General features: G+C 59.3%; 1 protein-coding gene across 2 annotated transcripts in view; it reads left to right on the top strand.

The window, feature by feature from the left end:
* The window catches only part of ITSN1 (intersectin 1), a 155,536-nt gene that overhangs the window by 87,714 nt on the left and 43,436 nt on the right, over window positions 1–24,386 (top strand). For both annotated transcript variants that reach the window (XM_054713510.1, XM_054713508.1), the window contains exons 17-24: window positions 5,698–5,825; window positions 7,398–7,624; window positions 9,494–9,615; window positions 15,715–15,962; window positions 17,321–17,477; window positions 18,866–19,071; window positions 19,686–19,768; window positions 23,372–23,538. In XM_054713510.1, coding sequence (XP_054569485.1) covers window positions 5,698–5,825; window positions 7,398–7,624; window positions 9,494–9,615; window positions 15,715–15,962; window positions 17,321–17,477; window positions 18,866–19,071; window positions 19,686–19,768; window positions 23,372–23,538 — 1,338 coding nt within the window. The remainder of the gene's footprint in view (window positions 1–5,697; window positions 5,826–7,397; window positions 7,625–9,493; window positions 9,616–15,714; window positions 15,963–17,320; window positions 17,478–18,865; window positions 19,072–19,685; window positions 19,769–23,371; window positions 23,539–24,386) is intronic.

The raw sequence follows: 24,386 nt of genomic DNA on the forward strand, positions 1-24,386 counted from the left end.
CCTCCAGCGCTTTCCCTGGAGATGAAAGGGCGCTCTTCGGTAACGTCACTGTGCTCGGGGCTTTTCAACTGTTGGGAAGGAAGGAGCGACAGGGCAGCCCTCGGCTCCGCTCGGTCCCCGGGGCCCTCGGGCCTCGGCGCAAGACACCAGCCGTGTGCAGTACGTGTTCCTGCATTCTGAAGAGGGCCTCTTCTAAGTTCAACTTTGAACAAGTTAGCAGCTTAAGAATCCTGTGTCCTGCGTGTCTTGGTTCATGCCAGCTTACCCTCCCAGTGCGAGAAAGGGGAGGACGGGCCGGACGCCTGCGTTTGCGGCATCTTGGTTGTCTGACAGCGATCGTGGTCCAGCAGGTGGCGTGGCGGAGACGATAGAAAGGCGTTGCAGTCTTAGATCTGGATCCTAAGATGCCAGCGTCTGTTCCTTGCTGTGACGTCTGTTGTTTCATGGCCCCATTTCCGCGAGGAGCTCGGAGCTGCAGCTTCTGCAGCCGGTTCCAAAGACAGGCTCCGCCTGCCTCGGATGCTGATGTGCGAACGCATCGGTGCGCTTTAGTTTTTAAATATCTGCCTTCATGTATCTGATACATTTAAAATTGTTTTTCAAACTACCTCATTGGCATGATTTTTCCCTGTAGATTCTTTAAATTCACTTCTTTTTTTTTAAATGATAAATGCATCTCATTTATTTAGATGTTTAAGCTCTCGCATTAAATTTTTATAAGCTGGTAAACACTGACAAATTATTCCTCCCACAGAGATATAGCCACACATGCCCAAACAGTATACATATCTGGTTGAACTAACATCGAGACACATCACCATTGTATCAATTACATAATAAAACACATGCTCAAGTATCCAGACATTAAGTTCCACAGCGGATGAAACATTCGATGTCTGCTCAATTCATTAGCAGAAACCCACCCCCTTTTTTTTGCAGGAGAGGGAGGGGAGGGAAAAGTCACACTTCAAACAAAATAAGTTGGTAAACAACTTCAGAATGTATGAAAAAGATCTAAGAATTTCAGAATTTTTGTGGTTAAGAATCGTTTTAGCTCCAACATAGCATGTCTACCTTTAACAAAAGGTTTACCAAAGAGCATATTCTACATGTTCCACGCAAGACGAAGGCAGCATTTTACTAGAAGCACTTATTAGCCCCTCATTCCCTCGCAGGCCCTCCCTGTAAGCTGCACATCAAGTGCAAACCTTAAAATTAGCGGGAAGCTCTCCGCCTGGAGACGTCAGAGACGTGCGTCTGCACGTGCAGGCTTCCCGGACGGAGGCTTTGCGTGCAGCACGGGAGGCTGATGGCGGGACGCTCAACCCTGACTCAGACCTGGCGTACAGACCAGGCGGCTGAGCAAAGCTGATGTGTGCGCGTGTGGAAGCGGGAGAGGTGAGCACGGAGTGGGCAGGCCGGTGCCGCAGAGGCCCTGCTTCTGGGTTTGAAGTGGCCGGAGGGATAAACCACGGAAGGTCCAGGCTGCGCACGGCTCCTGGGACGCTAGTGCTGCGCGGAACGAAGACACACAAGCGCTGTGCTGGGTGTTGGCACCTAACCTTCCTGCATCCCTTCTATAGCGATGAGATTCCGGCTGGGAATGGGTTTAAAGACATAACTCAGAAGGCATGATTTCAGGAACAGTAAATTGGTGCAAATGAGAGCACATTTAAATGCTGAGAGTAAGCATCTTTTGCCAAGGGTCAAATGGGCTGATCAGAACCAAACATGGAGGCTGCACTCTGTCGAGCTGTGGCCGGGAAACTGCTTTTCAATCCTGTGGCAGCCTCATCAGACCGTCACCACGCCCGCGTGTCGGCTCAGATGTAAGACCAGGTAGGTCCCGTCTCACGCTCCACCTCCAGGGCCATGGCATCGGGCCCCGCGTTCCCGAACGCAGCGGTGGTTTCGGTGACCGTCCGAGTGTCGGAAGAACTTGCTTGCGGTTACAAGCTCCACGCCTCTGTCTGAGGAGCCGCACTGCCTCTTCCTGTCTCATTCCACCTTGGACCGAGGCGGGCAGCCCGCACCGAGTCCTCCAGGCCGGCAGCACGAGCCGCGGTCCCACGCCAGCTTCTTCGGGCGCTCGGTTGTCACAAGACGGAACCGCGTCACCAGCCTGGCTGGATGGTGGCGCCAGCACCGAAGGCCGGTCAAGAACACGGAGTTCCTTCTTCCCCACGACAGGAGGCCGGACACTACTCCACACTCTCCGCCTGGAGACGCCGTGCTCCCAGCTTCCTCTGGGCGTTCGCTTGAGGTCGCGGTGGTTGGACCGTGTGCCATAAGAAAGCTCACGTCTGGTCCAACCACCGCCACTGCCACGGGAGCGGGCGGCTCTGCGAGCCGTGATGGTTAGAAAACACTCAGCGGGCGATGAGAGAATGTGACCACTGAATGCAGAAAGGATGCAAAGAAACGGAGTCTCCTTCCGTGTACCCCCCGGGGCCGTCGGTGCTGCGAGGGACGCTGGGAGCAACGGGAAATGAAACGGCCCTGACCGGAAGCAGCAGCTCTTCAGCCCGGTCACTGAGCGACAGCCAGGAAGTGCCCGAGGGTCACCCCTTCCCGGCGGAACCTGTAACGTGCCCGGCAGCTTGCCGTTCTGCGCTTCGGGGTGCGGCCGGCCTCCCCCGGGGCTGCGTGTGGACAGCAGTGCGTTCTGCACGTCACTCGTGGCACAGAGGCCGTGCTGGGCCCGGCCATCTCCCCGCCCTCAGACACGCCGTCAGCGTGTGACCAAGAGCACCGCAGCACGGGGACTGTTTTCTCCGGGGAGAGGGTGGTCTCGTCACACAGCTGGTCCCGAGGCTGCTGCGGGCAGGGAGGCAGGGGGAGGCGGGGGCACCGCGCTCTGCCCCGCGGGGACCGCTCCGGGAGAGCACGCAGCTGAGCCCTGAGCTCACTTCTTCCCGCTTTTCACTTGATGGAGCCGCCTAATGCGCCTCGAGCGTGGCGTGACTTTGGTCCCGTGGCCCGTACAGGGCATCTGCAGTGGTGTGTCTTTGATCCCGTGGCCCGTACAGGGCATCTGCCGTGGTGTGACTTGGATCCCGTGGCCTGTACAGGGCATCTGCAGTGGCGTGACTTGGGTCCCGTGGCCCGTACAGGGCATCTGCCGTGGTGTGACTTGGATTCCGTGGCCCGTACAGGGCATCTGCCGTGGTGTGACTTGGATCCCGTGGCCTGTACAGGGCATCTGCAGTGGCGTGACTTGGGTCCCGTGGCCCGTACAGGGCATCTGCCGTGGTGTGACTTGGATTCCGTGGCCCGTACAGGGCATCTGCCGTGGTGTGACTTGGATCCCGTGGCCTGTACAGGGCATCTGCAGTGGCGTGACTTGGGTCCCGTGGCCTGTACAGGGCATCTGCAGTGGCGTGACTTTGGTCCCGTGGCCTGTACAGGGCATCTGCAGTGGCGTGACTTTGGTCCCGTGGCCTGTGCAGGGCATCTGCAGCCCGCGCCAGGAGCCAGGGACGCGGAGTGCTAACGCGCAGAGCGAGCCTCGGTGGAGGGAGAAGTGCCCCCAGGACCTGGGGCCGAGGATTGTGACTGTCGCTCTGCCTGGGGCCACGTTTCCCGCGTGAAGTGGCTTTTCTCTTCCACACGCTCGGGCTCCTGGGCGTCAGACCAGCGCTGCTCCTTCCTGCCCTTCCGCCGCCTCTGTGTTGGCTTTCACTCAGTCACTTTGCTTACCGCTCACGCCTCTGGTTCATTCCGCGCTGAGAACAGAACCTGAATGACAGACGCCGAGGGAAGGAAGGCATGTTTGTAGTGAAACGTCTACGGCGGAACAGGCCAAGCGGAGGGAGCCCGCTGCGCTGCTCGGCCGCCTCGGCCGCTGGGAACCGGGGTCAGCCTGCCGGTGCCTGTGGCGGTGCCCCACCTGCTCGTTGTCGTCCATTTCCGTAAACCCTCCTCTGTTCCAGAGTTTGCCACCATCGGGGCTGCAATTTAAATAGCATCGGAAGGGACTCTCCCGTGGCCTCGGACCTGCCTTTTAAAGGGCGCCGGCGCCGGGCTGGCGGGAGAGCAGCCTGCCGTCCGCGCCGGTGCCGACGGGGCCTCGCAGGGCACTCGGGTGGCCGGTGTCACTCCTGCACGTCCTTGTGTGCAGACATGCGTGTTACCGTGAGCTGAGGGTGCAGATCATACAGCAACAGGCATCGGCCCGCTTTGTCTTTGTCTCAGAAACAGCAGACTCAGAGATTAATCCCATTCTCATTGGTGTCATCAGAGAACCCTGTTGATGCCTGAATCCAAATTCCTATGGGAAGGAATCCCGCCGACTTCTTAATCACATGAGAGCTTTACAGCCCATGGTTGACGGTGAGGAGGATGGAAAATGGGCTTCTTCCCGGGGGAGGTGGGGGGGCTGTTCTCAGCGCCGTGAAGTCAGGAGGCGTCATCGTTGCCCCCGTCTGCAGTGGTGGCATCCCCGCCCCGCCCTGTCCAGCCAGCTCGCCCGGGCGCCCTTCATAAGTTGCAAGCCCTGTGCCCAGGGCTGCTGCCATCGGGACCAGGCCGCCAAGTCGCCTCTTTCTGCTGCACCCTGCCTGGCGGGTGCCCGCGTCCCCGCTCCCTCCCCCCCTCCCTCCCCCCCTCCAGGCCCTGTCCCCCAGGCCTGTCTCCCCCTCACCTCCTGACCTCCAGGTACGCGCTTCTTGTAGCCATTGGTCCGGGACCTCGCAGGGCCTCTCGGTACAGATGCGGGTCGTGTGTTCGGCTTCCTCTTAAGAGAGCCCAGCGCGTGGGAAAGGTTAGCCTCCCACTCGGGCTCTTCTCGAGGAATGAGCACGTGTTAACGTGACCCTGGGCTTCCGTCTCGGAGCGAACCTAGAGGCGGGAGCTCCAGGCAGGAAGAGCCACCTGTGGACTTGCCAGAGCCGCGGGCCTCAGTCCTGTCTCCCCACAGACCCGCTGGCCACGGGGCCCGACCCTCGGCAGCCGGCCGCCAGCCCCGCAGGCCTGCGGGCTCCTGGGATTGTTGCTGACGCGGTCAGATCCCAGGGTTCCAGGACGGCACGTCCCAGGGCTCCTGGCCAGCGTTTCGCGCCCCGTGGCTGCGGGCTGGTCGAGTGGGCGGCGACGCCGTCACGGGCTTTAAGAGAGCAGATGCTCTGAGAGCTGATTTGAAGGCAGACGGGCCTGGGTGGGGAGAAGGAGGTCATGGAGCAGAGGCATGGCCATTTGTTCGAAGGCCGCGCAGGAGGAGGAGGTGAGGTTTTAGTGGAGATGGCACGTGAGGAGGTGTGTGCGCTGTCAAAGCCAGTGGAGGCTGGTGTTCTTCATGGTCAGCAAGACCTTGAGGTTTCAATCATGATCATCACCACGTCTTAAAGCCAGTCACGTCCCATTGCTATTGCTGAGGAATGCCCTTCCCAGGCTAGCACGCCTCTGAGCCCTGGTGGAGAGCGGTGTGCACGGGGCGTGTGCACGGCTCCCTGCAGCGGCCTCTGAGCCCTGGTGGAGAGTGCAGCGTGCACGGGGCGTGTGCACGGCTCCCTGCAGCGGCCTCGGGCGGCCCCTGGAGCACCGCCTGCCAGTGTGGGGAGGGTGGCAGTTTCCCGAGGCCTCGCTCTCCACCTCTGAAACGTTCTGCCTAAATGCCGAGGCCTCTCCGCTGGGAAGTGTGGCTCACAGACAGCGGCAGTGCTGTCGCCTCATGAGTTACCTGTTTCTTGATTTTTGTAGGAATTAAGAGAAATACATAATAAGCAGCAACTCCAGAAGCAGAAGTCCATAGAGGCCGAACGCCTGAAACAGAAAGAACAGGAGCGAAGGACCATCGAGTTAGAGAAGCAGAAAGAAGAGGCCCAGAGGTGCGTCTTCCGGGGGCGGGGCCAGCTGGAGGCACTGTGTCTGCTCTGTGCCCAGAACGAGCCTCCGTCTGCGTGTGTGTGTGTGTGTGTGTGTGTGTGTGCTTGCGTGTGTGTGTGTGTGTGTGTGTGAGCGTCTACTCTGTGCCCGGCTTCTCCAGGGTCTTCCGCACAGAAAGAGCCTCCTTCTGAGTGTGTGTGTGTGTGTGTGTGTCTGCATGTGAGTGTGTGTGCGTGTGAGTGTGTGTGTGTGCGTGTGAGTGTGTGTGTGTGTGTCTGCACTGTGCCCGGCTTCTCCAGGGTCTTCCGCACAGAAAGAGCCTCCGTCTGCGTGTGTATGTGTGTGTCTGTGTGTGCGTGTGTGTGTGTGTGTGTGTGTGTGTCTGCACTGTGCCTGGCTCCTCCGCACAGAAAGAGCCTCCGTCTGCGTGTGTGTGTGTGTGCGCGCGTGCGTGTGTGCGCACAAACACAAACACGTGTGTATATAAATCTTTGCTCGTAAGCAGCCCTGTGTTGGCTTGGTTCCCAGAGCTCTCCTGAGTTCCGGCTCCGGTCAGCGGGGCTGTCCACGCACCCGGGCCTGGGCGCGCTCCACCCTCTTCCAGGCACAGCCTCTTCCAGCGGCGCGGGGCTGGCCACAGCCTTCCTCCGCGGGCCGCCCTCTTCCTCCTCTTCCGCAGCCGCCGGTTAAGCTCAGGACCCGGAGAGCGTCCGCTGCCTCGGGAGGCGGCTCAGCCGTGTGTTTCTGTCTGAGAGTCTGGTCCTCACTTGTAGCCTCCGCGGTGCATTGTAGACGTTTATCTGCAACTGTTGGTGTGTCTGACTTTGTTGTTGGATATTTGCTTTTTACGTTTCCACTAATTTTAGACACAAATAACCAAATATCCCAATGAGACAGTATAAACCGTAAAGACGGATTATTGAGTTCAGACAAAAACGCGAAGAGGCAGCCGCTGACTTGGTGGCCGGCTCTGTCGCGCCGGAGTGGCGGGGCTGGTTCCGCGTGCGCAGCAGTTTGAGTCTGTACTTGGGTTTCTCTCATGCGGGGCGGGGGCGGGGGGTGAGTAGTTGTTCATGGAAGTTGTGTCCCGTGGCTTGTGGCTCTGGTGTTCTGCAGGTATGTACCACTTTAAAGCTGAGAAGCGGTTTTGTTATTGTTCTAACCCAGTGGTCGGCAAACTCATTAGTCAACAGAGCCAAATATCAACAGTACAACGATTGACATTTCTTTTGAGAGCCGAAAACCGACTTCTGCGCATGGGCCACGAAGTTTCAATCACACTGTACGTGCGTGCCCGTACGTGGTATTTTGTGGAAGAGCCACATTCAAGGGGCCAAAGAGCCGCAGTTTGCCGACCACTGTTCTAACCAGTTGCTCAGCTACATCAGACATCAGAACGTTCTTTCTGTGATTCTCTGAGCTGTGGTTTCATCTCAGAGGGGGGCCCCAAGAGCCTTGGTTTCACTGATGCAGAGCGCTCTGTCCGTCCGGAGGTCGTTAGCATCCCATCGGCTGGGTGTGGTTTCCGTGTGAACTGGAGCCGCTTCCCCGGTAACCGAGCATCTCGTTGGCAGGCGGGCTCCGGAGCGGGCCGGGCAGGGCCCCGAGCACGCGCCGCAGGACGATGAGCAGCCGCGGCGGAGGCCCCAGGAGGAGCAGCGCCTCCGGAGGGAGGAGAGCGCCAGGAGGAAGGACGGCGAGGACAGAGGCAAGCTGGAGGCGCAGGACAGGCTGGGCCGGCTCTTCCCGCAGCACCAGGAGCCCGCCGCGCCGGCCGTCCACGCGCCCTGGTCCACCGCAGGTATGGGGGCCGGGCGTGACCCGGAAGCTGGGTCGTCTTCTCTCCCTCATCCTTCTGAAACCCCCACGTCTCCCGGGCCCGTCCTGGCTGTGAATGGAGGCGGCCACGCCGGGCTCCTTGTTTGGGACAGAGCAGCCTTCGTGTGGGGCGTTGGGGCCTGTTAATTCTGCCACCCTGTGCCCGCCGTCACGCTGGATCAGAAGTCCGCAGACCGCAGCGCCTGCGTGTCACTGAGACGCCTGGGCTCCGGGAGAGGCCTAACCTCGCCGGCGCCTCTCGGGCTGCAGTTCTTGCTGGGCTCTCTGGGCTGCCCGGGAGCAGGGAGTGGCCCTCGCCCTGCTGCCTGCGTGCAGCCGCTGACCTCAGTGCCCGCGGAAGGCGGCTGCCCCTTCCTAAGGGCGAGGCTGTTTTTGCCCTTCGATCGTAAGTTGCCCGCTAAGGAATGATACGTGGGAACCTCAGAAATAGCTAGAAGGCATCCCTTAAACAGGTGCAAACGGGTGGGTTTTAAATTCTTGTGCGGCTGTGAGATACTGGACTGCTTGGCAGAGAACCCGCTGAATGGAGCGATTGCCTCCTTCTTTGTAGGAAATGACACTGATGGCATCGGTCTGATCACCAGTGTGCTTTCCACTGGTGCACAGGAAGAAAAAGACAGTCTGTAAGGGCTGGCTTCCTGCCGGGTGGGCAGGGGCGGGAGGGGGCTCCCAGTTGGGTCCGCACCCTCCATGCTCAAGGCGCTCGCCGCCCAGGGAGGAAGTCAGCAGATCCCCCGGGAGCGCCCCGCACGAAGGCGGAAGGTGTTTGGATATGAAAACCATTTCCCCGTGACTTGATCACGGGCAGTTAGTTTATGTCTCTTGTGTTGCTTCCTAGTCAGGACTTTCTCCTTCGGTCAGTGGGAGTCCCGCAGCGCACCCCACTTCCAGGCTACAGGAGGGCAGCCCCCTCCCCCCCTTGCTCTCGGGGAAAGCAGATGCGTCAGCGAACATGGGCAGACAGTCAGAGGGCATGCTCAGTCCTGCCTACCGAACCCAGACTGTCCTCTGCTCTCGTGCATTTTTAAAACTTATTTCGTTTCAAATCTAAGCCATTTCATCTCGGGTCCATGCCTGGGCGCATGCGCCCCTTCAGCAGGATGAGCACAGCGCCTGGTCTGGTGCGCGCCGCGGGGATCTGTGGGACTGCGTCCAGGCCCAGACAGCAGCATGGCCACGTGTTTAATCGGAAAGCTGGGCTTCTCCGCCGCCAAAGCGCTTTTTGTTGGCGAGTCCCGGCCTGGGTCCCATTGGGTCTGCTGGGTGGGCGGGCCTCGGTGCTCCCAGGCCTGGGTGCTGGAGCCTCGGTCCGGAGGCCTTAGCCTCACTGCACTCGGCATTGGGGTGGCCTTTGCTTACTAAGCTTTATTCTTTCTTAAACTGGTCCCTATGGTTAAGCCTTAGAGCAGGGGTCCTCAAACTACGGCCCGCGGGCCACATGCGGCCGCCGAGGACATTGACCCGGCCCGCCGGGTGTGTTTGCCGCCGCGGCCTGTCCTGCTTAGCAGCCGACTTAGCAGTGTGCATAGGAATTTGTTCATAGTTTTTATAAACTATAGTCCGGCCCTCCAACCGTCTGAGGGACAGTGAACTGGCCCCGTTTAAAAAGTTTGAGGACCCCTGTCTTAGAGGGTCCGCTGATGCTCTGGTGGGTCTGGGGTGCCGACATCGGGTTCGGCTCCCCGGCAGGTGTGTGCTCAGAGGCCCAGGTGGATGGGAGGTTCGGGGTTGAGGAGGCGGTAGAGGGGACAGCAGCTATTGGCTTGTCATGCATTCGTGTTCCGTGTAATGTTTTATTTCCCCGTCTCCCCCACCCCCACCTTGTCCACAGAAAAAGGCCCGCTCACCATCGGGGCCCAGGAGAACGTGAAGGTGGTGTACTACCGCGCGCTGTATCCCTTCGAGTCCAGGAGCCACGACGAGATCAGCATCCAGCCGGGCGACATCGTCATGGTAAGGGCGGCCCCGGGGCAGCGCCCGCTGTCCGTGGGCAGCACCGCCTTCCTGTGGACTTGACTGACAGCTGTGAGCTCGTCGGGGGGCGTGAGAGCCAGTAACCCCGCCCTGGGTGTCCGAGCGGGAGGCCGTCTTCTTCCCTTCCTACTAGAATGGGAGAGGACCTCTGACCCTGCGCCAGCATCGCCTGAAACCAGAGCCGTGAAGGCGACCGGCTCGTATTTCTCAATCGGTGCCGATCGGTAGCCTCGGAGTGTAGGTGACTCCTCCAGGACTGCAGTAGTCTTCAGGGAATAGCCTGGCATGTGAAATGCTCCAGCAGCATTTTCATAGTTGCCAGTTAAATATATTCTTATGATTGTAACTAAAACATAGGGACCAGTGTAAGAAAGAAGAAAGCCATGTGGTTGACCTAAATTATTTTCTAAAAGAAAGCGTTGCACCTCAATCTAGTTCTCAACTTCAGATTCAGAGTCTGGAAGTGGCCACCTTCGCATGGCTGCTCACGTTGAGAGGGCAACCGGGCAGCGGGCCGGCGTTTTAAAAGAGCGAGGAGGTGGGATGGAGACAGACGTGTTTCTCCTGCCAGGACCCCGGCTCTGAGGGAGAGGTGTGTGCCGTGACGCGTGCATCCGGGTGCACAGCTGAGCTCTGTAGAATGTGTGATCTTCAAGGGGCCAGGACAGAAAGAAAGAACAGAGAAATCAGTCCCATTCCCGCTGTTATTTCAATGGCCTTTTCTCTAATTGTGGGCTAGAAACAGGAGGGCCGAGGCCAAAGGGCCGGAATCTTCCCGAAGCTCAGGAGCGAGTGTGTCTTCAGACACGCTCCCGCCCTTCACAGACGGGCTCTGGCCTCCCTCTTGCAGAGAGAACTGGCTCCCTGAGGGGTGGGCACCGCTCCGGACGTGGTGGTGCCAGGCCAGGCCCAGCCTCTCCCCACCTCCTGCTGCGCTCGCACGGCCTCGTCTTTGAAACGCCGCCCCTTTTAAAAGTGACGCAAGTGCAGTGCGACATCAGATGGGGCCTCGTTACAAAGTGGTCTTGTTACACTGGAAAAACCAAGCTTAATGTTTTCATACTTGCATTTTGTTGCAACACAAGTTGCAGAAAAGTAAGTGCTCTTCTCGAGATAAGGGAGTGTTACAAATGTTGCCATAGGAAATGTTAACAGATGATCTGTATTTTAGTGAGAAGATACTGCTCTTTCTTTGCAACGTGAATTTTTTACAATGATACTGAGTCCTTTTCCTTAAGTTGGCTAGTTAACCACCAGCTGGACTAGATGAATAGTTAGATGCACTGTAAGAATAAGCCTTTCATTAAACATCTGTTTTGCTTGCTTTCAAACCTTTGCTTTCCGGTGGAGGTTAAAGGGGAATGGGTAAGTGCTCTGTGGCTGTCAGGAAGTCTGCACCTCGTCGGTGTTGTGTGCCTTTAAGTCGGTTCAGTCCTCTGTGGGTGCCCTATCTGTGGGTGTTGTCGTGGTAGTGGCGGTCCGTTTGGAGTGTGTGGTGTGTTGTGCCTACAAAAACCAGGAAGGAGAGAGGCGTGCAGAACGGACAGGCCTCCCTCGCGGGGGCCGTGGCGGCTCATTCGAAGGCTCTGTAGTTGGCAAGTTGTTAGGTCAAGTCTCTGCCTCAGCCACGGGCAAACACAGGCTCCAAAACGAAAAGATAAAATTTTAAAAATACTTTTTAAAAAGGTGAATATTGGAATAATTTATGGCTAAGAAATGCGCCTGTAGGTTAAAACCAGAAGCCATAAATGACAAAAATGAACAGATTTGACAATATAAAAATTATATTGTGTACGTCACAAAGTACACGAGAGACAAAAGGTTAATATCTGTATTGCATAAAATATTCCCAAAGGTTAACATGAAAGAAACACAACTCAGAAAAGCTGGTGGAGGATATGAAGAGACAGGCAGGTGAAGAAAAGTAAATGAGTTAAAAAAAATAAATGAAAAGATCATCCATTTCATTGGTGATCCGGAAAATGCAAGTTAAAAAAACGAGATAGTATTTTCCATCTCTCAACTGAGCAAGCGTAAAAGCTCGCTACTGCCCGGCTCTGTCAGTGTAGGCAAGTGGATGGCTGTCTGAATTGGCTAAGTCCTTCGGCAATGCCTCTTCCCAGTTCACATTCTCTGAAAGTCTGGTGTTCTCCCTCGCAGCTGCTTTTGGCATGTGTGCAAAGATGTGTGCACATGGCTGTTCATCAGTGTGTGGGTAGAAGCAGGAGTGCCCAGCCGAGCTGGCTGGCGGGAGGGTTACGTGAATTCCAGCGGAACGGAACAGTATAACGGAGGTGTGGAAAAACTATGTAAATGCACATCGACAAACAAGCTTTCCAGTCGGACGGCAGAAGCAGAATAGAGTATACGTGGGTTTTGGTTAAGGAAGAGCTGTGTGTCTGTGGATGTTTATGTGTAGTTAACAGTCTTGAAATACAGACTCAAACTGTTAACAGCGGTGCCCCCTGGGCCGTGAAGAGGCTTTCGTGTTTAATTTTATCTACTTCTGTGTTATTTTCATATTTACACATGTGTGGACATTGTAATTTATAGCAAACACTAAAAGTAAACCCAGCTTTGATGGGTACCAGCATGTCCACCCGGGCCTGGAGTGGCGCTCGCTCTGCCTTAGACATTGGGATGCGTGAGGAGCGCGCAGTGCGCCATGAGCAGGGCAGCGCCCGTTTTCTGTTACACCATGCAACATGCCCCCCCCGACATTCAGGTCTTACCTTTGTAAGGTTAACAACATGGGGGAGGGGAGGAGGGATTGACATGTGATAGTAACAGGTTTTATTTCATTGCAGTTAAGAAATGTGGGCATGAAAAATATGTAGTTAGAACGTTACCGTCAGCCCCTCTCAGGGAAACAATCCCGAGTTCCCTCATTCTGTGGCACAGCAGCCATCCGATCTCAGATTCCCTCAACGTCTTGGGATCCAGCCGCACGCACCTGTGAGACTCGAGCAGCTGACCACGATTCCCTTTTCAAGGCAGGCAGGCTGGCGGGGGACTTTAGAAAATATTTTGCTTTTGAAAAAACTTGACTATCAGCTTAGTTTTCCTCAAAAATACAGTTTTTGTGGTTCACAGAATTAAAGTGCTGTCTGTACACAGTCCTGTGCTAAGTGTCGGGAACACAAAGAAGTCTGAGCGACGCCTGCCACTCACGTTTAAGATCTCCGAGGAAACAGGAGACCCGTGGGAGCCGGCGCGTGGGGAAGGCGCAGCGAAGGCTCACTGAGCTGCCAGGAGCCGCGGAGGAGCAGGCCCGGGGCGAGCCGGCATTGCGCCGACTCTGAATGAAGCTTCCTGTTGGGTTTGAGCTTGACCTTGACAGCCACGGCTTAGGCGCTGCGGGACTCTGTGGCTCTTCTCGTCTGGGGGTCCCAGTCCCTGGGGCGAATGAATCCCGTTTGACCTCTGCAATGTGTTGGAACAGCTTCAGGACTCGAAGGCCTTCGCTCTCTGCTGTTCCGTTGAGGTTTATCTTAGCCCAGGCGGAGCCTCTTGCTCAGCAGGTTCGGGTGCAAGACCAGGCCCATCAGAACCGCTCCACGCGCCGCCCGTGGGTGGATGGGTAGAGCGCGTGGTACACGTGCACAGCGGAGCGCGTGCAGCAGGGAAACAGAAGGCTTTCTTCCTCCTTAAACCTGATCTCTTCTTGTCAGGACTAGTCCTGGATTCTTTGTGGACAGTGTCTCTTGAAATACCCAGAAAAGGAGACCTCTTCAGCAGCGGTCAGCCACAGCCCTGGAACGTGTCTGTCTTATGGTTTAGCGTTTCTGTCATAACAACTTAAACCCACGTTGGTCTTTTCTCCTCTCGATGGAGAATTTTTCTCAGAATACAGTCGGCACCGTTAGTGTAGTCAGTACTTCCTTCTTGACATGTAGGCCATCCCTTTCCTGCCCGCCTTCCTTGGGCTCACAGCTCGCCGTCTGCTCAGGGTGACGGTCACAGCCGTGCAGTGTGGGGGCTGCGGGTCAGCTCTGCCGGCGCCTGTTTGTGACGGAGCTGATGGCAGGCACAGCCAGGGCGCTTCCGGGGCAGAGTTGGGTGGTTGCGACAGTCGGGGACAGTTTGTGTCCTCCCCACGGGAGGCGGGAGGGGCAGGCGGGCGGGATCAGTTAGCCGGGGTGGAGCCAGGCCTGCCCACCGGGCGGGGCGGGGCACTCCTGGGGGCTTCACATCCTGTAAGAGGTCAGAGGTCGGCCAGCAGCCTGCCCACCTTGCAGGAGTCCAGCATTTGCAGGGAGCGCGCCTGCCGGGCACGGCCGGGACGGGTTCCAGGCCCTGAGGCATTCCCGCGGCCGGAGGTTCCTGTGCACAGGCCTCTGGGCACGGACTCCCCAGTGAGAGCCAGAGGTGGTCCCGGGAGGGGGGTCAAGCGCAGGCCAGGCTGCGCAGGGAGCGGGAGCCGGGAAAGAGGGCGGCAGTGCGGAGGCCCGGCCTGGGAGGCGGCTTCAGGAAGCTCATGGAGCCCAGCGGGTTGCTCAGTGGTTGAGCATCGACCTCTGAACCAGGAGGTCACGGTTTGATTCCAGGTCAGGGCACAGGCCTGGGTTGTGGGCTCGATCCCCAGTGGGAGGCAGCCAATCGATGATTCTCTCTCATCATTGAAGTTTCCATCTCTCTCTCCCTCTCCCTTCCTCTCTGAAATCAATAAAAATATATTAAAAAAAAATCCTCATTAGAGAACCAGTTGGGGCTGCCCCGAAAATGGAATTAGAACAAGCTGTGTGGGGAGTTGGAGGAGCAGTGACCAGGTGTCCACCCTGACTCAGTGTCAGCGAGGGTCACCGGACTGCTCTGTCTCCGGGACCCGCTGCGGGGGGTCCCTCAGCCTCAGACGGCTCCCACCCGGGACAGCAGGGCTCCCTGTGGGGGGCCAACCCGGGGTGGGGGGGAGGCGAGCAGGAGCCTCCAGTGGAGTCACAGTTCAGTAGTCGGCTGGGTATTCCCCTCTCTCCACCCCACCCCCCCCAAACACCTTGTTAATTCAAGGAAGCAAATGACTACTACCCCCCCTACTCTACACAGAGTACAGATAGATGTTTGGGTCTATAGTTTTTTGCTTTTTTTTTTTTTTTGAAATTTGAATGGGTTAGAAAACTGGTATTTTTGCCAGTTTTTCTAAAATCATTAAGACCCTGCCTACTCACTTCGGTGATTTCTAAAAAGTGATAATGCCCAGTGACGTGTTAAATGTGTTACCTCCTTAGAATGTTAAGGGATTCACAATCAGATGAGGTCTCTGCTCGCCCCTGTTTGGCCTGGAGCAGTGAACAGACTTCTCTACCAGCGAGTGTAACTGTCCCCCCTCGTCCTCCCGTAGCTCCTACGACGGGGGGGTAACTTGTAACGAGACGCAGACTCACTCCGCTGGGGTCCAGTCACCCTCAGACATGAGGAGCGCCTGGGGGAACGCACAGCCTCTGGAATTCTGAGCTGCGGGGTTTCACATCCTCACATGCGCTTCCTGAGAGTTAAAGCTGAATTTGTACGGCAGGAAACTGTGGACTTAATGAAAGTTGCTGCTACGAATAATTACGTCCTTCCTTTTCTCATCACGCACCTGCGCGGCTTTCCCTGCTCAGCAGCGGCCCGCTCCCTTCCCGGAGACCCGCCGCGGCCGCTTGTCTCTCTCGCCCTCCGCGGAGCCGCTCCTCGTTGGCAGAGGTTTAGAGGATGCGGAGTGTATGTTGCTGGCCCCCGGAGCTTCCGGCTCTCAGGAAGCACCCGTCACGTTGTCCGCAATAACTAGCTGGCTTCTGAGGGTGACGTGTGGCCGGCACTTTCCGGTTCCCGCTCGTCTGAGCAGGTGCGCTGTGGGCCTCGGGCTCAGGCTCTTGGTCTGAACTGCCGCGGTCAGGAAAACGGAAACCCCGCCGAGGGTAAGAGCTGGCGGCTGGCCCCTCCGGTTGGCTCAGGCCAGGCCTCGGGCTCCCCCGCAGACCTGCCTGGGGTCGGGCGCAGGCCGCCGGGGTCAGTCTGCCGGGCCGGGCCTCGTCTGTGTGTCCGGTGTCTGCGGGCTGGTCCGTCCCGCCCGAGTTCAAGCCCGTGGCTCTCCTGCAGGTGGACGAGAGCCAGACTGGAGAGCCGGGGTGGCTCGGAGGCGAGCTGAAAGGCAAGACGGGGTGGTTTCCTGCCAACTACGCCGAGAAGATCCCAGAAAACGAGGTTCCTGCCCCCGTCAGACCAGTGACGGACCTGACCTCCGCCCCCGCGCCCAAGCTGGAGGTGCGGGAGACGCCGGCTGCCCCGGCGGTGACTGCGGCCGAGCCCTCCGCCGCCCCCAACAACTGGGCCGACTTCAGCTCCACGTGAGTGCAGCCGCCATTGCTGGGACCTTCGGGTTACCCGCTTGGTGACCTTTCTTAGGGGCCGTCATAGTCGGGGGTGTAGCCGTGACCGGTCCCAGGCGAGTGTGGGTTCCTCTCCCGGAACGGGGCTAATGTGCGTTGCTCCGTGATCGCCGGGGCAGAGTCAGTCCGTCCGGGCCTGTCGTTCCCGGGAGGAAATGGAGAAAGTTTCCTAACCGTCTCTGGCAGCCACGCCAGCCAGCAGCTCCTCAGCATTTCCCGCATGTCAGCACGTCTCAGCTGGACAGACGGACAGGACTTCGGTCCTCGGCCGGAGGGAGACAGGAAGCTGCTTCTGTGCCGCTCTCCTCTTCCGTCTTGGACGGACGTGCAGAGTGGGGAGCGGGGTGCCGGGCCGTGACGTGCCCTTGGTCTTCAGGAAATGGCATTGAGGACGGGTCAGCAGAGGCTGGGCGCGACAGCTGAGCCACTGCCACTTGGTCAGAGACACGCATGTGCGAGGCGTGCAGGTGTCTGAACCCCCCTCCCCGCCCGCCCAGGCACAAGCGACAGAGTAAAAAGCGCTTCCGGTTTTTCTCGAGTCTCACTGTCCTTCAGGAGAAGCCCGGCTGGAGGGAGGGGCTGAGGTGGCCGCCCCCTCCCCCCATCTCCCCCCCGCCCCCCCATCTGGACTGAGAGGCGCCGACTTTGAGCCGAGGCGCAGGCTACAGAGGCGGAGGCCGTGCCCTGCGGGCTGCGTGGCTGTGGGCCCAGCAGCGTGACCTCCTCGGGGGACGGACCTCCTCGGGGACGGTGCTGCGCAGCCGCTGCCATTTCGGGCCCCTCGGTCCTCAGCCCGAGCCAGGACGTGCGGTCCGGCCAAGGCGCCGTCTTCACTTCCAGCTGCGTCCGTGCCTCACAGACGTAAAGAGTAGCCCCCGTGGGCCTCACACAGGCGTGGCTGTTTCAGGCCCGAGTTACGAGCTGAGTCCCAGAGGGCCGGCGCTGGTGACGGGGGATGGAGGGAGCAACGGTGTTGGGGGCGAGCCGCAGGCCGGCACGTCCACACGTGGCGTGCGACTTCCCTTCGCCGGTGTCGCTGCTGCTGTCACAGTGACAGCGACGGTCAGGGCGGGTGTTGCTGGTGCTCCGTGGTTAGCGTGTCTGCCCTCCTGGTGTTTCACGTGACCCTCCCACCAGCCAGAGGGCGGAGTGACCTTCCCGCTGGTCAGCGAGGCAATCGAGGCCCAGAGAAGCCGCTGTGGTTTGCCGGAGGCTCCGAGCCTTTCCTCCTCCTCGCCTGGAGCCGCAGGGCCTGTGTCCCCGGGGCAGCTGGTGGCGGGGAAGGGCCTGCTGCTCACCGGCTGCTTCCCTCCCAGGTGGCCCAGCCCGGCCGAGAAGCCCGACACGGACAGCTGGGATGCCTGGGCGGCCCAGCCCTCGCTCACCGTCCCCGGTGCCGGCCAGGTGCGGCAGCGGTCGGCCTTCACTCCGGCCACGGCCACCGGCTCCTCTCCATCCCCGGTGTTAGGCCAGGTAAGCAGCTGGGGGGGCGGGGGGGGGGGTGAGCCGCACGTGCTGTGGGGATCAGCGAGGTCAGCAGGTGCCTGCGGCTGGGCGGCCGTTTAGAAGGAGCCTCGTCAGATGCGCCCAGCTCCGTCCTCCGCCGCCTTTCAGGAGCCTGGGGTGTGCCTGCCGAGGGGGTGACCTCCCGCCTGGCCGGTCAGGGGCGCGTCTGAACAGGGGCGAGGGGGACATAACTGCCGCGGTGGACACACTGACGCGGGAAGGAGACGGTCGTCTCCTCCTGGGAGCGGGAGGGGGGGGAGACGCAGGAGAGAGGAGGGGCCTTGCTCCCGGGCAGCCTCGGGATGGGGGGTGCCCAGGGCCTCGGGAGGCGGGAGGAGGCTGGGCTGAACGGAGCCGGGGTGGGCCGCACCCTGTTAGCTGCACGCGCCGCCCAGCGGGGCGGAGGTGGCCGCGTCCAGGCTCTGCTGCCCCCTCAGCTGTGGCTTAAGGTTCGGTCACGCTTCTGTGTTCTCAGGTCTGCGCCTCCCCTGCCCTCCAGCCTCCGCTCCTCCCACGCCCCCGGCACCGAGGCTGAGGCCGCAGGGGCGCCCCTCCTCCCGGGCCCGTGCACAGCTGCACCCAGGCCTTTGCCGGTGCCCGGCCCTCGGCCTGGAGGGCGCTTCCTCTGAAGCCCTGGTGGCCGCATCCTGGTGCTTCAGGGCCTGGTGCCGGCCCGTCCCCTGTCCCCGCCGCCAGGCCCCGCCCGGCCCTGTCCCCTGTCCCCTGTCCCCCCGTGTCCAGCTGGAGCCTCTGTGCCCCCTGCCGGGGGCGTTCGCAGTTGCTTGCGTCTCTCTCTTCCCGGGAATTACGGGTTCTGACGCCACGCTGCCCCTTTTACCGCACTGGACGGTTTATGAAGGGTGTTTCCCGCCCCCCTGAGGTACTTCGGGGGGCAGATTGGCATCTCATCTTGTGGTGACCCCTGTGTCTTGCAGGGGGTTGTCCAGTAACTGTGATTGCAGTGGGTTCGGGCTCGCCAGGCCTCTGTTCTAAGAAGGAACGGAGCTGGCAGGGTCCGGGCGGCCCCTGGACTGAGGTGCCAGCTACTCACCGGTGGGATTTCTTAGGGTTTCTGCTCCGGTGTTACCCTTCCCCTGGTGTGGGGGTGCCCGGGCAGCGCGGGAGTGAACAGACCAGAACGTGGAAGGACAGGCTGGGCAGCGGCGTTTGGTGGCGAGTGCCCCACGCCAGACGTGGCTTCGGGAATGGCCGGCAGCTTCCGCCGCCGCCTTGGAAGACAAACGATTCCTGAGAAACGGGGTGTCTGTACCCCGCCGTCCGCCGCGGCCGCGCGTGCCCGGTGTGCTCCCGGAGAAAGCAGGTCCCCCCGTGACGAGGCCGTGTCGTCCCCGCAGGGCGAGAAGGTGGAGGGGCTGCAGGCGCAGGCGCTGTACCCCTGGAGGGCCAAGAAGGACAACCACCTGAACTTCAACAAGAACGACGTGGTGGCCGTGCTGGAGCAGCAGGACATGTGGTGGTTCGGGGAGGTGCAGGGCCAGAAGGGCTGGTTCCCCAAGTCCTACGTGAAGCTGGTCTCGGGGCCCACCAGGAAGGCGGCCAGGTACGTCTGCCCGCGTGCTCTGTGCGGGGAACACGGGGCCTGCGCTTCTGTTTGCGTAGTTCCATTCCTCCGCGTCTGTCACTGTGGAAGTTGGGGCCTCGTAGAGAACGTGCTCATGCCCTGCCCTGGGGGAGCCTGGGCGTCTGCTCCATTAACGCCCGCGAGAGGGTTGTCCGGGGGGCCGTCCGGGCGGACTTGTGGCGATTGCGCCTCTCCCACGCTCAGGCGCAGCCCTCAGACTCGCCCCGGAGCCCTCGGGAGCTGCCGGGGGGAGAGTGTCTTTCCCACCAGGAGCCTGATGGCCAGCTTCCTTATAATCGTCCCAGCCGCACGGGGCTCCAAACTAGCCGTGAGTTCATAGAAGGGAAAAGAGCAGACAGCGCCGAGTCTGTCAGGCAGGCTCTGAAGCAGACCCGCACGCTGCTGCGTGTCCCGCACGGCCACGGGCCGAGAAACGAGTGAGCGTGGCATCGGGCCCCGAGCGAAGTGCATCTATTGCAGCTGTAGATTGTCCGCCGTGTTTAACATTAAACAGTTTAAAAAAGAAAAACCGGTGTCTTGTACTATTTCCTTTGAAGATAAAAACTAAAACACTCTCCCCTCCTCTCTTTCAGCACGGATTCTGGCTCTGCAGACAGTCCTGCGCCCCTAAAGCGAGTGGCTTCCCCGGCGGCCAAGCCGGCCCTCTCGGGAGAAGGTGAGAGCCCCGTCTCGCTGGGCCCGGTGGGGGGCGGGCGGCTGGGAGCACCCGCCGCCGGTGTGCGAGGCCAGCCGGCTTCCCTCTAACAGACGATGCTGTGTGCTCAGTAGGTGAGCCGCTCAGGTGAGCGCAGCTCTTCCAGAGTCACGGCTCTCTGTGGAGATCCAAATGCCGTCAGACACGCTGACCACAACCCTGCCTTTCCTCCTCCTGTTCGATGAGCGCCCGTTGGCCTTGGAGAGAGCCCATCGGAGTCCCGGAGGCTCAGGCCTCTGAGCACGCTGGCAGCTGCTTGTAGACCTGGCTGTTCTGGACTCGGACGGGAGGTTAAACCGCAGCCCACCCGGCAAGCCGTCCCGGCGGCACCAGCATCCCCTGTTCTGTCCAGTTTCTAGGTTCCATGGAAGTTACCACACCAGGTTATTTAGGCCTAAAATTTCATTCTGCATTTTATTACATAACAACCGATTGCTTTGTTCCCTGGTCTTTGCTTCACGACAGAACCCTAAGGACGCCTGTGCCGATAATGACGCGGGTTTAAAAGGGACCGAAACCTGCCTTCCTCAGGCTCCCACGGAAGCCGCAGCCTCTTCCCCCCTCACAGCGCTGTGTGGCCCTCAGTGCCGCCGCCGCTGCGTTAGCCGGGCCGGCTCAGGCCGCGTCTGAGCAGCGTGGGCTCCCAGCGTCTGCCCAGCCGGAGAGGACACTCCCGGGCCCGGCATCCGTGACCGGAGGCTGGGTGTCCGCAGCTCGTGTGCCGTCAGGAGGCGGCTGCACTCCTCGGAAGCCTTGGCTTATGAAAAACAGAATTAGGGAAGCAATGGTTTCCATGGAGACAGCGGGGTTAAGGGTTAGTGATGCTGCAGATTCACAGTGACCCAGGCTCCTTTCAGGAGGCGTTTTAGAGGCACGTTTCTTAAAGTACAGGTGTGGGTACAGACGCTCATCGTCACTAACACAGCGCTTTAGTGCAGTGGTCGGCACACCGCGGCTCGCGAGCCACATGCGGCTCTTTGGCCCCTTGAGTGTTCTAACGCCACTTCTTCAAAACAGACTCGCCCAGGCCGAAAAACCGACTTCTGCGCATGGGCCACGAAGTTTCAATCGCACTGGACGTGCGCGCCCGCACGTGGTATTTTGTGGAAGAGCCACACTCAAGGGGCCAAAGAGCCGCATGTGGCTCGCGAGCCGCGGTTTGCCGACCACTGCTTTAGTGCATCCTTTTTTTTTTTTTTTTTTGCTGTTACCACCAAAACAATCACCAGCATAGCTCTCTCTGTCCATGCTTATCATCCTGGTGATCTCTTTCCCCGCTGTTAGGAGAACGAGGCCAAAAGCCCTTTCACACTCCCCACGTTCAGGGCGTGATGCCAGTTGAGTCTCACTGGAGCGCCCCCCCCCGCTCCCCCAGGAACCGTATAATGTTGGCCTGGCCCCCCTCCTCAGGGGCAGCGGGAGTTGGATTGACAGGGCTACGCGATCACATGCGTGAGGGATTTAGAATAAAGGGCCGTGACGTCTGCTGCTTCGGCCCCTTTGCCGCCTCCTGGTTATGGCCGGAGCGCCCGCAGCGCGGACGGACATGCCCAGAGGCCTCAGGAAGCAGGTCACCGACGAACCCACACATACGAACGCGGGGTGCCCTTCATTCCAGCCACTGAGATGATTTGCATATTAGACATTCGTACACTAGGAACGTGCTCCTGAGATTCGGAGACAGGCTCTTTACAGACACGAGTGGGCTGCTTGTTGGTCTGCATTCGGCATCATCACCTTAAAATAGACCCCCCCCAGCTGACATGGACCCCCAGGGTGGGTACGTCCTAAAATAGTGGCCCGGGGACGGCCAGCACCCGTGGTAAGTGGCCAGAAGGGTCTCGGTGGGTGCCACTGTGTGTCGGCCTCACGTCCCCGCAGGTCCCTGCGTGTGGCGGGCGCGGGCAGCCACGTCCTGCCGCCGCCTCCCGGCCCTGCGCCTGCGGCCCTTCGTGCTGCCGAAGCTCCTCGGCATTCTGGGAGTTGGTTCAAAATTTGGCTCCGATTCTGAGAAAGCGCCTTTTAAGCGCAGGGACCACTGGGGAAGCATCGCCCTCACCTGCCGGGGCGGCAGGACGCGGTGGTTACCCTGTCAGGTGGCCAGGCGTGAGCGAAGGCCCACGGAACAGAGCAGATGGAGAGGGGAGGTCAGAGCAGGACCACAGAGGACTGTGCTCAGGGGAAAGCGCGTCCCGTTAAAGCCGCCGGACGTGGCTGCCTCGTGCGGGACCATCTCCCCAGTTTGAACGATGGAGGTGGCGCTGCCGGCACCAGAGGCTGAAGACGGGCGCCCTCCGCTCTCCCGGCACACTCGGGCCTCGGGTCTGCCGGGGCGCGGCCAGAGCCCGGAGGTGCAGCAGCCCGGAGCCTCCCGCACGGGGAGCCTCCCTCCCGGAGGCCCCTCACGCCAGTCCCCTGCCTGCTGGTTGGGGCCAGGCTCGGCAGTTCAGGCGCCATCCGAAGTTCCAGCCGGGAACAGTGTCCATAAAAGTGAACTGGTGGGGTGCAGTGTGACTTTTATATTGATTAAAAATATATACATGCTGACGATAAATGGAGCGAAGGTAGAAACAATTTTTTGCCCTGTATTTAGTTTAGCGTCTAAAATGTGTGGCCGGCGATCCTTCTTAGCCTGTGACGTGGTTTCTAATTGAAAAGGAGAATTGCCTCTGCAGTACACTCCCCCCCTCTCAAGACAGTAGAGAACGTTGGCTCTTATTCTTAAGGCTCAGTTACGTGAACAATGAAGTGTAAGAAACTGATTTTCCTCTTCGATTTGTTAAAAAGGGCTTGCTTATTTCTGGGATTGGCCGCGCACTGCTTTTGTCCTCACTGGGAAAAGCACTGCTCGCCAAGCACCTGTCGTAGGTGGCCGCTCAGGAGCGAAGGCACAGCAGCTGAGCCAAATGGAGAGGGAAGGTCAGAGCAGAGAAACCCAGAGGGCTGTGCTCATGGGAAGCGGACGTCCTGTTAAAGCTGCCAGACGTGGCTTCCTCGTGGAAACCCGTTCCACCTGTGTCTGCACTTGAATGACAAGTAGAGGCCCCTGTTTAATGAGATAATGTATGTTTTTTACTTCATGTTCTAACAGCTCCTGCCATTTGTGTGTATGGCAGTCGGTAAACATTTTCATGTGGGCATCGAACAATGAAAGGCGTGCCTTCTTTGATTGGCATGAGGGCACACGGCTGTACCTACAGTTTACTGGACTGTGACTCCGTCCCCTCCGAACTGAGGCACAGCATCTGATGGCACCCCAGGGCTGCAGTCTGAGTGCGCAGTAACTGTCAGAAAATGCAAGTGTTTCCACTTTGGAGGAAGCCAGGATGCTACATTGTAGCGCGCTCGGTGGCTGGTGTCCTGCCCCTGCGGGGACTGAATTTCCTGTGCCGCTGAGGTTCGCAGCCAGGGGTGCCTTAGAACTCTGCATTTTCCCTGTGACTAGCCTTCCTCTTGAATGGCTCCTCTTCTAACCTCCTTGTTCACGAACTTTCTTTTGCAAAGCTGTCTGGGGCTTCTGTCAACAACAAGCTCTCTCCGTGTCTCCATGTTTCTCTCCACCAGAGTTTATTGCCATGTACACTTACGAGAGCGCTGAGCAAGGCGACTTAACCTTTCAGCAAGGGGATGTGATTTTGGTCACCAAGAAAGATGGTGACTGGTGGACAGGAACAGTGGGCGACAAGACCGGAGTCTTCCCGTCTAACTATGTGAGGCTTAAGGACGCAGAGGTAAACCGCTAACTGTTCCTCCCTCTGCAGCGTTCTCTCCGCAGCGAGGCCGGACCTCTGCCGGTGGAGCACTGGCCGGGTTTGGCTCAGCTCTGCGGTGCGGCAGCTGAGACGGTGTGGCCTGTCACTTTGAACTTGTCATTGGTGCTGCCCGGTAAGCGTCGGCTGCCCACCAGCGGAGACGCCCCAGCAGCAGCGGGGAACAGTGCTCCGTGTGGGTGCCCCGTCCTGTGTGACCGATGGAGGACTCGGTAACGTTCTTAATCAGGCCTTCACGCCCCTGATTTGGGGCCCCCAAGGGACACAGCAACGTTTGGCCGTGTAAGGGGAGTGTCTGGGTGACCCTGCCCGGAAGACGGGCAGGAGGGCGTTTCTGAGCCTTACGTGTTTGCCGACACGGCAGGAAGACACGAGGTCCCAGAGGTGGTCCTGCTTTGGGCCTCGGTATCCCTGTGGCTGCGGGGCTGCGCTGACTGTGATGCTGTTCCACATGGGACATGGCCCTTGTTAAACGGGCTCTAAAAGCTCTAAAAGCTCAGTGGCATACACCGGTCTTGAGATGGTTGAGTTTAATGAAGGGGGGGCGGGGTGAGGGGGCTCGCCGGGTGTGGGAGCCCACCTCGTGGGGGCCAGTTTCACGTTTGTGCAAGGGTTCCAGGGTGTCCATGCAGTGGACAGCATTGCTCAGACACAGACCGGCAAGGACCGGCCGTCAGCTCAGCTACGCACCTGTGCAGGGCGGAGGCCTGTCAGCACCCAGAGAGCCCCCTCCCCAGCGATCAGCGTGGACACAGCTCTCTGTGACCTTTGAAGCTGGGGGGGGCGGGGTAAGAGGGGTCCAGCCTCCG

The sequence above is a fragment of the Eptesicus fuscus genome, chromosome 3 (genome assembly GCF_027574615.1).
Source record: "Eptesicus fuscus isolate TK198812 chromosome 3, DD_ASM_mEF_20220401, whole genome shotgun sequence".
Taxonomy (NCBI): Eukaryota; Metazoa; Chordata; class Mammalia; order Chiroptera; family Vespertilionidae; genus Eptesicus; species Eptesicus fuscus.